The 13,085-nt window shown below is 38.5% G+C and overlaps 2 protein-coding genes across 2 annotated transcripts; both read right to left on the minus strand.

The window, feature by feature from the left end:
- Nucleotides 1–1,413: 1,413 nt before the first annotated feature.
- On the minus strand, nt 1,414–3,331 carry LOC125477383. Its single transcript, XM_048584414.1, has 4 exons — nt 3,194–3,331; nt 2,604–3,085; nt 1,915–2,018; nt 1,414–1,832 (listed from the first exon to the last, which is right to left on the minus strand). Exons 1-4 carry the CDS (start codon nt 3,329–3,331, stop codon nt 1,414–1,416), a joined length of 1,143 nt encoding a protein of 380 aa, XP_048440371.1.
- Nucleotides 3,332–6,263: 2,932 nt separating this feature from the next.
- Nucleotides 6,264–11,985, minus strand: LOC103959321 (dihydrolipoyl dehydrogenase 2, chloroplastic). The gene is made up of 15 exons (XM_009371673.3): nt 11,598–11,985; nt 10,974–11,120; nt 10,683–10,817; nt 8,999–9,107; nt 8,722–8,846; nt 8,422–8,547; nt 8,262–8,342; nt 7,989–8,051; nt 7,818–7,892; nt 7,660–7,738; nt 7,466–7,566; nt 7,246–7,359; nt 6,987–7,100; nt 6,830–6,901; nt 6,264–6,728 (listed from the first exon to the last, which is right to left on the minus strand). Exons 1-15 carry the CDS (start codon nt 11,916–11,918, stop codon nt 6,684–6,686), a joined length of 1,707 nt encoding a protein of 568 aa, XP_009369948.2. The 5' UTR covers nt 11,919–11,985; the 3' UTR covers nt 6,264–6,683.
- Between the last annotated feature and the right edge of the window lie 1,100 nt (nt 11,986–13,085).

Raw genomic sequence — 13,085 nt, forward strand, 5'->3', positions numbered from 1 at the left:
GAGTTCCTACGGAACCCGAAGCCAGTGAGCTCCCAAAAGGCCTTGTGCTAGGTAGAGATGAGAATATACATATAAGACTTACATGATCCACCCCCTGGACGATGTGGGATGTTACAATCCACCTCTCTTAGGGGCTCGATGTCCTCGTCGGCACATCATGGCCAAGGTTAGGCTCTGATACCAAATTGTCACATCTCAGCCCAGGCCCCTACCACATCACGGGTTCAACTCCACCGTAACATGATATTTTCCTTTTTGGGCCCCTACCACATGCTCACATTTTTTGTTTTTGGGAACTCACACAAGAACTTCCCAATGGGTCACCCATCAGGGGATTGCTCTCGCGTGCTACTCGCTTAACTTTGGAGTTCCTATGGAACCCAAAGCCAATGAGCTCCCAAAAGGCCTCGTGCTAGGTAGAGATGAGAATATACATATAAGGCTTATAGGATCCACTCCCCTAGACGATGTGAGATGTTATATCCATTTTGGAAGATAATACAACCTAAAAAACCAAATGGAAATTCTACATAAACACATGATCCCACATCAACACATGATGTAAGCTAGAGATAAACACAAATCTTACATAAACACATGATATAACCAAAAGATGAACACAAAGTCCACTTGAAACAAAACATTTGCAAAGACCAAAAGATGAACTGTAATTCATATGACATCGTTAATCCATCCAACATTTACAAAGATATCCATTAGAGATCCTTAAATATCCCAACATGCACAGTGCACTGATTCAAAAAACCTACTGAAATTCTTCTAGCAAAACAGTGCATTTTCAGGGTTCTAAATCAGTTCAAAAAACCAAAAGAAATTCAATGTTTGTGATGTCTAATTCCAGAACCCATGTACCATAATTTCGGTTCCTATTGCACATAAAACATGAACTAAAAAACAGTAATTTGTTACAATTTCTGGCATCTTTAGGTGTTGGTTTGCCTTGTCTTTCTCCGCTTGGTGGGTCTTGGTGAATGAGCTTTAGGATTTGCAAATGAACCATCCCCTGTTTATGATGCCTAATTTCAATGTTCATTACAAAATGTCAGATGCAAAGCAAGGTTCTAAACTAAACTTGTTGTTGTAAACTATAAAGGAGATGATTGGGTTTTTACCTTAGATTTCCTTGTCCTCTTTCTAGGTGCAGCTTTGGCTGATGATGATGCTCTCCCTTATGTTGATGTGGATGCCTATAACAACCTATAAAATCATTCGAGCACATGGATTAAAGGATTAAAGGATTAAGGATTAAAGGATTAAAGGATTAAAGGATTAAAGGATTAAAGGATTAAAGAAAGTACAAAATGTTACATGTTTGTCCCTTGGAGGAAGATGTCGATGATGGGTCCTTAAATTATGTCCTTCTTGCTTGCATATAGTACACTTCAAAGTACATTACCTTTTCCTTCCTAGCTTAAGTGGCTTAGGAGGACCTTCAAGATTATTAGATGGGTTGGTGGGAATTTGTTCACCATCTTTCTCCAATTTAGCAGCTTCTTTGTTTCTTTTCTTCCTTGGTCTTCCAAGATGCCTTGTATATAATGGAGGCAAGATTGGTGGGTTTTCAATATCCTCCCACAATGACATATCATTCATTGGCATTATTAAGTGAGAATAAACTTCCAAGTACCGTGCCTTTGAATAGTAAGCATTCACATAATCCTCAGGTTTTTCTCTCTTGAAATGGATGGCAGATATTGCATGGTTACAAGGTATTCCTATCAAGTCATACTTCCTACAAGAGCATGTTTTGTCAACCAAGTCCACCACATATTGTTCCCCACCTCTAGCATCCACTTGAAATTTGGTCCTTCCTGACCATTGTGCAATGCACCTACCACTTAAGAGTTTAACTTCCTCCAACTTCTTCTTAATCTTAGGGCAGAGATCTCCTACTTGCTTCATCATTAGACCTCACCTCATTTGAATTATCTTCATCAACATAGTGTGAATCATTTGCGGCATAGTTATAATAGGCTTTTGCCTTAGCACTAGTATGACTGCATTGAATGATTCACACAAATTATTCAGCAACATGTCACACTTTGGATAGGTATCAAAGTGGGACTTACTCCATTGAGCTGCAGGCTTCTTCACTAGCCATTTGTAGGTCTTCTCATCTAGCTTCTAAACCTCCTCCATCGCATTTTTGAAATGTGGAACCGTTGTTCTTTTGGTAATTTCCCCATAAAGCATCCTTCATAGTCTTCCCCTTGAACAAATTCATATACTTTGTGTACAAATGCCTCACACAGAATCTATGGTGGCATATGGGGAAAACCTTTTGAAATGCTAGAATTAGCCTATTTTGTTTGTCACTAATAAATGTCCACCCATTTTGGTTTTCTATACCCACATCATCAGCTAACAGCTGTAAAAACCAAATCCAAGTTGCCTGATTTTTCATTTCCACCACTGCATAAGCAATAACCTATGTCTCATCTTTTGGATCAATGCCAACAACACATAACAACAACCCTCCATGTAAAACCTTTAAGTGGCACCCATCTAAACCTATCAAAGATCTACATCCTGCCTTAAAGCCTTCTTTGCATGCCTCCAAGCAAACATATATCATGTGAAACCTTCCCTCATCCAACTTCAACTTCACAATGCTTCCAGGGTTAGTTCTTCTTACTTCCTCAACAAAATCCCATAGTTTTGTATATTGCTCTGCATGTTTCCCCTCAATAATCTTGAAATCTTTATTCAATGCCCTATAAGCCTTCATCTTTGTACACCCATGATTCCACTCGGATTCCACAGTGGATAAAAAGGATTCGACAGGCCATGTAGGATTGAGCTTTATCCGATTCAAGTACAAATCTGTGAGTAAAGACGCAGTCATGTTCTTATTTGCCCAAGTTCTCCCACATGTGTGGTCATCAATGACTGTCTTGATTTGGATGTTGTTTGATTCATACATCTTGCCAGCAACACACATCCAAGGGCAATCTTTTGCACATTTGACAGCAATCTTCAACTTCTCATTCCTATGAAAATGAATTTCCCATATCCATTCACTAAGGAATACATCATGACGGCTCTCTTGAATTGCACATTGTCTCTAAAAATAATCCCCAGAGTAAATTTTAGATTCTTCATGTCCGTTTTCTCATTAAACTCTGGATAATGCTCTTTTTTTTTTGCCTCCTTCTTCATCTTCAGAATGTACACTTTCCAGATCATCATAATTATAATATGGATCATGAACTAGATTCACCTCCTTATCTCCAGCTTTTTCAACCTCTTGTTGTCCTTCCTCTTTTTGTCTCGCATTCTCCTTCATTGACTTGCTTTTATTCTCCTTCATTACTCTTCTCAGTTTGCCTATTTTTTTTTTCCTTTTCTGAGATTGCCTTTGTGTTCTTTGCTCATATTGCACCTCACGTGCTTCCTAAATCACATCATACTTAGCAAAATTTAGGTTATCTTCATCACTCCCTACAAAGTCGCTGTCTTCTTCAGGATCTTGTTCATCACTTCCTTCTTGATCTCCTTCAAAATTAACAGGTACATCAAAGAAGGTATCACTGTGTTCCTCTTCACCTTGTTCATCAACCTGTACATCTTTAACCTCAACTTGTTCAGCAACTTGTACATCTTCAACCTCAGCCACATTTGTACCAGCCACCTCTTCTTAGTGAAAACCATCATCCGAGCACATAACCATCACTTCTTCTTCAACAGACATCCCCTTATTATCTGAGGGTCCTTCAATAGCTAGCAACCATTTTTTTCTTCTTCTTGGTTTACAAGTTATTGTCATAACATCCCCTTCCTCATCACTTAATTCCTCAATAACCACTATGCTTGGACCGTTGCACTCTATAGACTCCATAAAATGTTGTTCCTTGGTAAGGGTTTCTTTTGCAGACAATTCTTCAATGTACATGTCTAATAGTCGAGCCCTTGGAACAAAGTTGCACATCTTCTGTACATCGGCATCACTCTAATGGGCTTCAAACCATTACTAATGTCCATGTTGGGAATCTTGTAATAGTAGTTTATGAACATCTCACTATATCGTAGAGCTTCCACCATATCATCTATCACAGGAATAGACATTGAGTCTTTGTCGCAATAATCTATATAATCAACTTCCCCCCATAGTAGTATTCATGATTGAGCTCCCTACCATAATGCAAATGAATTGAAAATAGTTTTGGATAACCTAAAATTCACCAAAAAAAAAAAAAAAAAAAAAGTTAAAACCCTAGGACCACAACCCACCCTAAATGTAAATAAAACAAAGCCCAAAGCACATCGCAGAGAAAAGCCCTAAGCCCTAAACCGCTAAGCCCTAAGCCCTAAACCCTAAACCCTAAACCCCAAACCCCAAACCTCTATGCCCTAAGCCCTAAGCCCTAAGCCCAAAGCCCAAAGCCCAAAGCCCAAAGCCCAAAGCTCTAAGCCCTCCTAAGCCTTAAGCCCTAAGCCCTAAGCCTTCCTAAGCCCTAAGACCTATGCCCTAAGCCCTAAATAAAGAAAACAGTTCATCTTCTTCACCAACAAAAAAAGCACCAAAAATACCCTAGTTAATGCAACCAACAAACCTTAGGACCACACCCCAAATGCAAACAATTGCAATTCAACATATTCAACAAACCTTACGACCACACCCACCCTAAACCACAAGAGGACCCAAAAGGAACCCATTATCCAACAAATCAGTAAGCATTTTGAATAAATTTGAATTTGAAAACAACCCACCCATCTCCAACAAACAAAACACCAAAAAGACCCTTCATTATTCCACTTGGAAGAATAAACAAAACAAAACAAAAGCACCCAAATTTGAAATTTTGTTTGTTAAACAATTATCCAAAGGACCCCCAAGACCACCATCACCCAAAATACATTTTCCTTGACAACAAAATACAAAGCACCCACTGGACCCCTGGACCACCAACACCCAAACAACCTTTTTCTTGACAAGAATAAACAAAGCACTCATATGACCCCCATTCTACAACATATCAGTAAGCATTTCGAATAAACGATCAATGAAACCCACATATCGCCAACAAAGATTTTGGAATCAACAAACCCAAAATAACGGGAATAAAAAAGGGAACCAACGAAGCACAAAATGAATTAAAATTTGTACTTACAGTAGGTAGGCATCGTTTGCTCGGGATCCTCGCGCACATTCCACCCCATTTCGATTCCTTCAAAATACTGTCAAATCCTTCGAAAACCTAGCAAAACACACAACTAAAAAACCTAGCAGACACCGACATCCTATTCCGCCGTGCAGAGCACCAGCCATCTAGCATGAACCCGCACCTCATGAATTCGTCAGAGATCAAGACACACAAAGCCCCCCCAAAGTGAAGATGAAGAAAGCTCCCTCATCCTCCAACACCCACAAAAAATCTAAACAGTTTTTCATCACTGTTCAGGTTTGAAATTTCATGATTGCTATGTTGCCGTTCAATATGTTTATTAATGAAATAACACTTGATATCCTATTCTTTCATTAAATATTTTTAGTTCACTCTAATATCTTACCTGAATCAATTAAATTATTCTTCTGGAGGGAGAAGAACATTTTACAAGCACTAAAACTCCCTGTTGTACTCAAACTTACCGACTCCAATCAGAAAATGCTTTATTTATAGTGAAAACTCATTCAGACTGTTCATCATCATTACATGCTACAAAAGCGTGGCTGGTTTAACCATTTTTTTTTATTTGATTTTAAAATTTAAAAAAATTAGAAATAATTAATAACCATTTCGTTTTCAAAATTTTAAAATCTAAAGTGTGTTTGGTAACTACTTTTAAATATTTTAGTCTTCAATTTAAAAAAAAAAATTAAAATATTGGAAACCAAAACCATTTCAGTTTTCGATCTTCGAAAAACTGAAAATGAAATGTTTATTAAACTGTGCCTGCAATTTTGAAAGTTATGAATCTAATTGTTAGTCAAATAATGTCGCATAATTTGTTGGTTCATGTGATTCTTTGTGTGTTTGTTTGTTCGCTACCCCACTCGTAAGGGCAGGGCGCCCCCGAAGGGCATAGGGCGTGCTTAAAGTGAGGCAAACAAACTTCAACCAACTATACCTCACTTGACCAAGGCTCCATCACCCATCAATCACTTTAATGCCCTGCTTAGTTACAAGTTTGCGCAACCAGGCTGGGCTTAGTTCATGTAATTCTCATTCCAATGCTACTGAGATGATTTTCTGACTGACGAAAAAGAATTATAAATGGCACCTTATTTTCCATCCCTGAACTATACAGAACTGAACAATTTAAATTTTAAGAACGAAAACCCGTCGGAACCAACCTAACGGAAAATAACTGATCCACCTTACATTCACCAGTTATTGTTAATCACTGCTATTATGCTAAAGCAACAGTAGAGTTTAGTAGTAAACCCGCCTCTTATGCGAAAAATATTGTCTACAACTACGAAAAAAACAATGCTTCCATATGACAACAATTATGAATACAAGTGTTTCTTCAAGCCATGAACAGAACTAAGAATCCAAGCTACAAAGGCGAAAAATATTTCGGGCCAAGTCGTCCTTGATTCCCTCGTGTTCCTTCTTTTCTCTGGGTGTTGATCTCTTCTTGCTTGAGATATAAAACTTGCTGACGCTCCCTATTACAAGCAAATATCTTCAAAATTTATAGTCGAGCATTGAGGAAGATTAGACTGCAACTGGTTCACTTACTGGGCTAGAAACATGAGCTACCTGCCCCACAATAATTTAAAAAGATAACTGGGTAAAAACACATCAGGAAAAAGAACTGGCATAGTCGTGAAGCGTGGTTTAAGACGTTGTCAGCAGCTCACCTTTGCTGACTTGAAAAGTTCGTCTAGGACTTCGGACAAAGTAGGGTGTGCATGGACTGCAAATTTGATATCCTGCAAGATCAAATGGAAGTTAAATACAACTGAAAGTTAGGAGTGCAGTGGTACGCAAACACATTAGCTTTGAATGGGAAATTACTTGAATACGTGTCCCCAGTGCTATCGCATTTGATGCCTCATGAATAAGGTCTGCGGCATGTAGCCCAAATATATGAACTCCAAGAATCTCTCCATTATCTGGTCTGTATATCAACTGCATGAAAACAAAGCAGAAAGAGGATCGTTAATATCCACCGTACATAACAGCGATAAAGAACAATTCATTGACAACACCAGTACTCAGTACTTATTTCTGCGTGGTCAAAAAATAGATTTGGAAAAAAGGGAGAGAAAAGCACCTTAGCGAGTCCCTCTCCTTCATTTTCTGCTAAGGCCTTTGTGTTGGCCTTGAAACTGGTCTTGGCGATACTTACTTCAAATCCCTCCTTTTCAGCTTTCTCCCTTGCTTGAGGCTGAAAATAGTAATTGTTTAGTTAAACTTCCAATATTTATGAAAGCTACAAGATCTCTAATTAAAAGCGTAACCTCAAAAAAACAAAAATCTGGCAAATTACTCACCTCGGTCAATCCAACCATACTGATTTCTGGATGAGTGAAACATGCTGCAGGAATGCTCAAATGATTGAGCACGTGGTCTCTTCCTGTGACTTGTTCAACCACTAAAAAAAAGGTATTGAAGATTGTTAAGTTTTTGTGCGTGAGAGAGAGAGAGCGAGAGGGAGATTCAAATGAAATTAGTTAGGTGCAGTAACCTGAAATTCCTTGTGCACTGGCTGCATGAGCAAGCATCATCTTGCCATTAGCATCACCAATGCAAAAAAGGTGAGGAACCTGATATTCGAAATTCAGGTCAGAAACAATCGATAAGTTGATGCGAGGGTTCATGATCACAAGAAAATTTGCAACATACCAATTTTCCATTTGCATCTATTACTCGCATGCGCTCATCAACAGGAATAAAGCCACGTTGTGTTGCTACATCGACCTGCACAAAAATAATGTCAGAAACTATTGCTGCTGATTTGCTGAATAACTTTGTATATACTCCAAAATTAAATAAATGTTAATCGAGATGTCATACATTCTCCAATCCAAGACCTTGTGTGAATGGCGCTCTTCCTGTTGCAATTAGTGCTGCATCTACCTGGGAGAAGATAACGAGTACAATGGTCTATCACAAATCCCTTGAAAAACCTTTCATACTTATGAACTGTAACAGTTATGCCTATAGTAATTTTAAGGCAAGCACTCAAGCTACTAAGTCATCAATTTGGAAGTCTAAACATATGCCAGACTTCAAGAACAGAACCACAGCAGGTTAATCTACAAATTAACAACAGATCCAATTATTTACCTCAAGGGTTTCTTTTGGTTCCTTGGTCCTTGCATCAATTAGTTCAATGGTGACTGGTTTCCCATCCTTGGCTGGTGTGATCTATAAGAGACCAAAGAAGGTGAAAAACTGAAACAGAAATCCTGGAAACACTTGATAGAAACGTCAATCATCAGCTTACCTTGGATGCGAATACCCCAGTTTGATAATCAATCTTCCGTGGATTAATTAGAACCCTTTGGGCTAACTTTCCAATCTCAGGATCAAAACCAGGCATAAGCTGATCTAAAGCTTCAATGAAAGTAACCTGCAAAATACTTAGGATTAATCTAGGATGCCTTGTGAGATAAGAACTCCTAGATCGTAAAGAAAGTCTTGAAAAATTAAAATAAATAAAACATGAGAGAAGTTACTGATTGACCAATTAAATTAGCGAATTTCACATAGAATTATTGTAAAAACTCAGAAGATAAATGAAAACCTCACTCCCAAGTGCTGTATACACGTCACTGAACTCAAGACCTATGTAACCACTTCCAACAATCGCAATCCACTCTGGAACAAACTCCAATTTGAGTGCATGGTCACTTGTAATTACAGTCTTTCCTGGAGGTCCATTATATAGTCAGTCACAAAGATCCCTTAAGCCAGTAAGTAATGTTCTCAAATCAATCAACTTTTACACGTCTTCCAAAACCAAAAAACTTATTTGACCAAACCATTAGATAATAAGAAAGAGAAGAACATATAATTTTTACCATCAACTTCAACCCCCTTAGGAACAAAAGGAACAGAACCGGTGGCAATGATTATATCTTTTGCAGTTACAACTTTGTCAGATGATCCAATTTGCACCTTTTGAGGGCCCTGGATTTTCCATAAACAAAAGAACCAATGTTAGGATAACTATCAGGATGCCAGCACTTATGTTGTATGAGAGTGTTGAGAATATCGTGTTTAAGAATGGGAAAAATAGAACAAACTCCAGAAATCGAAAACAAATAACCAAGATAAATAACACCAAGAATTCACGTGGTTCGGCAATATGTGCCTACGTCCACAGGACAACAACAACAATCTTTCACTATATCAATAATGAGTACAACCAATAATCTTGCCAATCTGTAGAACTAGGACTTGACGAAAAACCTGAAAGAACAACAACAAGAAATGCACTATCTCTTTTCTTTTCTCTCGCACACACTTTACAATATTCTCTCACGCTAATCCCTTGAGTGGTATACAATTTATTGTTTTGCTCTCCTCTCAAAACTAGTACAATAGCCCCTTTATATAGACATAATGAGTACAACCAACAATCTTTCACTATATCAATAATGAGTACAACCAATAATCTTGCCAATCTGTAGAACTAGGACTTGACGAAAAACCTGAAAGAACAACAACAAGAAATGCACTATCTCTTTTCTTTTCTCTTGCACACACTTTACAATATTCTCTCACTCTAATCCCTTGAGTGGTATACAATTTATTGTTTTGCTCCCCTCTCAAAACTAGTACAATAGCCCCTTTATATAGACATAATAAAGGTCTTCTTCAATAAGGATTACTAATCCTAATTGGAATCTAGTTATCAATCATTCTCCAATTGAGAAACTAACTCCAATTGGGAAAACAATTTAATCCTCTAAGACTATTAATTCCCAATAGACTTAGGACAACTTATCATGGGCTGGGAAAAACCCAACAATCTCCCCCTCCAGACCATGAGGAAGGTATACCATAATAGGATTGCTCCTCTTGACCAGACTCCCATTGATCGAACTTTTCATGACCAGACTCCCCCTGATCGAACTACCCATAACCAAGCTAAATAACACCAAGAATTTGTGTGGTTCGACAATATGTGCCTGCGTCCACGGACAGCAACAACAATCTTTCACTATATCAATAATGAGTACAACCAATAATCTTGCCAAATTTGTAGAACTGGGACTTGATGAAAAACCTGAAAAGAACAAGAACAAGAACAAGAACAAGAAATGCACTATCTCTTTTCTTTTCTCTCGCACACACTTTACAATGTTCTCTCACTCTAATCCCTTGAGTGGTATACAATTTATTATTTTGTTCCCCTCTCAAAACTAGTACAATAGCCCCTTTATATAGACATAATAAAGGTCTTCTTCAATAAGGATTACTAATCCTAATTGGAATCTAGTTATCAATCATTCTCCAATTGAGAAACTAACTCCAATTGGGAAAACAATTTAATCCTCTAAGACTATTAATTCCCAATAGACTTAGGACAACTTATCATGGGCTGGAAAAAACCCAACAGAGAGATCTCAAACTTAATTATAGCCATGCCCTAATGAGCTCAACAATGTACCAAAACAAGCTTCATTTTTTTTTAACTGGACACGAGAACATTTTTTTTGTGTCAGTCACCAAATATACTTGAAAGAGCGTACGACTTACCAGAATTGTACCAACACCTGTCAGAATGTCCACTCCAAGAGAATTCATAGAATTGGTCAAACTATTACGAATTTTTGTTGCAAGATTATTCGCATGATCAGCAACTCCCTGTCTGTCATATCCAGCTGCTGAAACCTAACGTAAGTCACAAGAAAGCAGCACTATAAGATACAAAAAATTTCACAACTGACCATTACTGCAAGTAACCAATATACGATGACAATTTCTTGCATTTACACGTGAAAATACATGTACATGCAATTGAATTGATATTACAGAACTATGATTTACCTGCAAACCTAAAGCCTTAAGGTGATGTTCATTCTGAAGCTCACGCATCCGACCACTAACTGCCAGAAGAGCTTTAGATGGGACACATCCCCTGTTAACACATGTTCCACCCACCACATCTCCCTCCACGATGGCAGTTTTTAAACCCTGCATTTTTCGGTTGAGGAAAGAAAATAATTAATTCAACTTAAAGGATCATTCGTTAACACACAAAAAAATTTGATATACGCATATACACACACACTTACCAAATATACATTCACATGAATAATCTAAGTCCAAGAATTAATTTTTCAAGCAAAAACTAAAATTTTGTAGGCTTGTAGCTAATGTATTTCTTGCCATAACATAAAATATACGCAGATACACTTACGGCATGTACATTTTCGGTACCTTGACCGAATAATTCAATTTAATGTAGAATAAGCCAGGAAAATAAAAATCAAAGCTTTGTAGCCAGTATACTCTATTAAGCAAAACGCATAGACGATCGAAGCTTCTAGAGTCAAATTTAAGCTAAAACAGCACCCAATCACTGATAATTGAGCTGAATCCAAAGCTCAGGGCTGCAAATTCTCAGCAAAATTTAAAAGGAGTGTGTGGAGAGTGTGGGAGTGAGCGTACCTTCTCAACGGCGTGGAGAGCAGCGCCGTGGCCACCGACGCCGGCGCCGATGATGAGCAAGTCGTAGTCGAACGACTTGGGAGGGCTGCCATTGCCGGAGGAGGACGAAGCCGAGATTGTTGCAGAGCGGGAAGGAGCTGAGAGACGGACGCGGTGCGAGTCGGAGTGGGCGAGAGGCGAGAATCCCAAGGCCTCGCGGCGGAGGCCGCAGAATCGGAGATTGATAGGCTTGGACGGCGGGAGAGGGAGGGCGAATTGAACGACGTAGTTTGATCTGGGGACGGCGTGGGAGAGGGAGGGCAGAGAGAGGGAGGCCTGCATTTTGGGAATGTGAGGAGAGAAAGGATCTAGAGAGAGAAAATGAAGGAAATGAGAGAGGGAGTGTGTTATTAAGGAAAGGGAGGAGGCCTCGAATGGTCCGTTGAGTAGTAAAGAGGTAGAAGGAATGACGGAGATATCAAAGTGCGGCGGATGAACCACCTTTCTTTCTGGTTAGTTGGCATGTTTGCTAAAATGCGCACGGAGCCGACTGGGTGTAAACTAGTGTGACGACCGCAGGTGAAAATCTATGTTACCTTGGCAAAATTCTCACTCTCAATCAAAAGACGATTTTGTCATTTAATTGTAATTCAATAAAGTATTTTAAAATTTATGAACAGTAATATCATTTTGCGTATACAAAAATTTATTTTATTTCTCTTTCCTCATCTCCATGTTATCAAAGCATTTGCATTCTGTACTGCACAAACCCCTATCTTTTACTGCACAAGCCCATGTGCAGAAAACTGCTATCACACACAAAGTGTAGGCTAGTATGAAATTATGATGATTGACGAGTTACGCATGCAAAGACACTATTTACCGTAATCGTCAATTTATTTGGTACATATAAATAGCTAAAATCAATCCTAGCCAAACCATATATTTAAAGCCAAAATATGACCGTGTTGAACTTTGAAGTTTTACTTGGGTTATGTAGTTTCAATTTTCACAATATACTTATGTAGTTGCAAATTGTTTGCAAAAGATGACCACTTAAGAAAAGAAAAAAAAAAAAAAAAAACATACCCTATTCATTTTCAAAAGAAACCCTAGATCCGAGTTGTCGACCTCTTAAGCTTGGGGTGGGCAGCAACCCTTTTCCAAGCTTCTCCTATTCCTCGTTCCTTCCCCACCATTCTCTTACCATTTTTCACTGGTCTCCAGTGATGCCTAGCGTTCTCCCTCTCTTTCCCATCGTTTTGCAATAAACTTCTTAGACTTTGTTGGAGCATTCTTCCTCAATCCAGGCTATGTCCTATAAGTTTGGAATTGACTTGTGATTTTAGATATGATTTATAGTTGTGGTGGCTTCAAATTTACTTTTAATGGCTTGTTTTTTATGGTGATTGTGTGCAGCCGATGGTGACTAAGTTGCCTTACCTGGCCAAATTTATTGCAGCTCCTCCTACCGTGGCTCTATCTTTACTAAAAACGTATAATCTTACC

This window comes from the organism of the source record quoted next, unplaced genomic scaffold (genome assembly GCF_019419815.1).
Source record: "Pyrus x bretschneideri cultivar Hongxiangsu unplaced genomic scaffold, Pyrus_bretschneideri_v1 Contig21, whole genome shotgun sequence".
Classification (NCBI taxonomy): Eukaryota; Viridiplantae; Streptophyta; class Magnoliopsida; order Rosales; family Rosaceae; genus Pyrus; species Pyrus x bretschneideri.

Coding starts and splice junctions, on each gene's coding strand:
- LOC103959321 (XM_009371673.3), bottom strand. CDS start 11,918: ATGCAGGCCTCCCTCTCTCTGCCCTCCCTCTCCCACGCCGTCCCCAGA. Junction 11,121..11,597: donor CTCTCCACGCCGTTGAGAAG/GTACGCTCACTC, acceptor CGAAAAATGCAG/GGTTTAAAAACTGCCATCGT. Junction 8,343..8,421: donor CTGGGGTATTCGCATCCAAG/GTAAGCTGATGA, acceptor GGTCTCTTATAG/ATCACACCAGCCAAGGATGG.
- LOC125477383 (XM_048584414.1), bottom strand. CDS start 3,331: ATGAAGGAGAATAAAAGCAAGTCAATGAAGGAGAATGCGAGACAAAAA. Junction 2,019..2,603: donor TTGAAGTTGGATGAGGGAAG/GTTTCACATGAT, acceptor CATTCAATGCAG/TCATACTAGTGCTAAGGCAA. Junction 1,833..1,914: donor GAGGTCTAATGATGAAGCAA/GTAGGAGATCTC, acceptor CACAATGGTCAG/GAAGGACCAAATTTCAAGTG.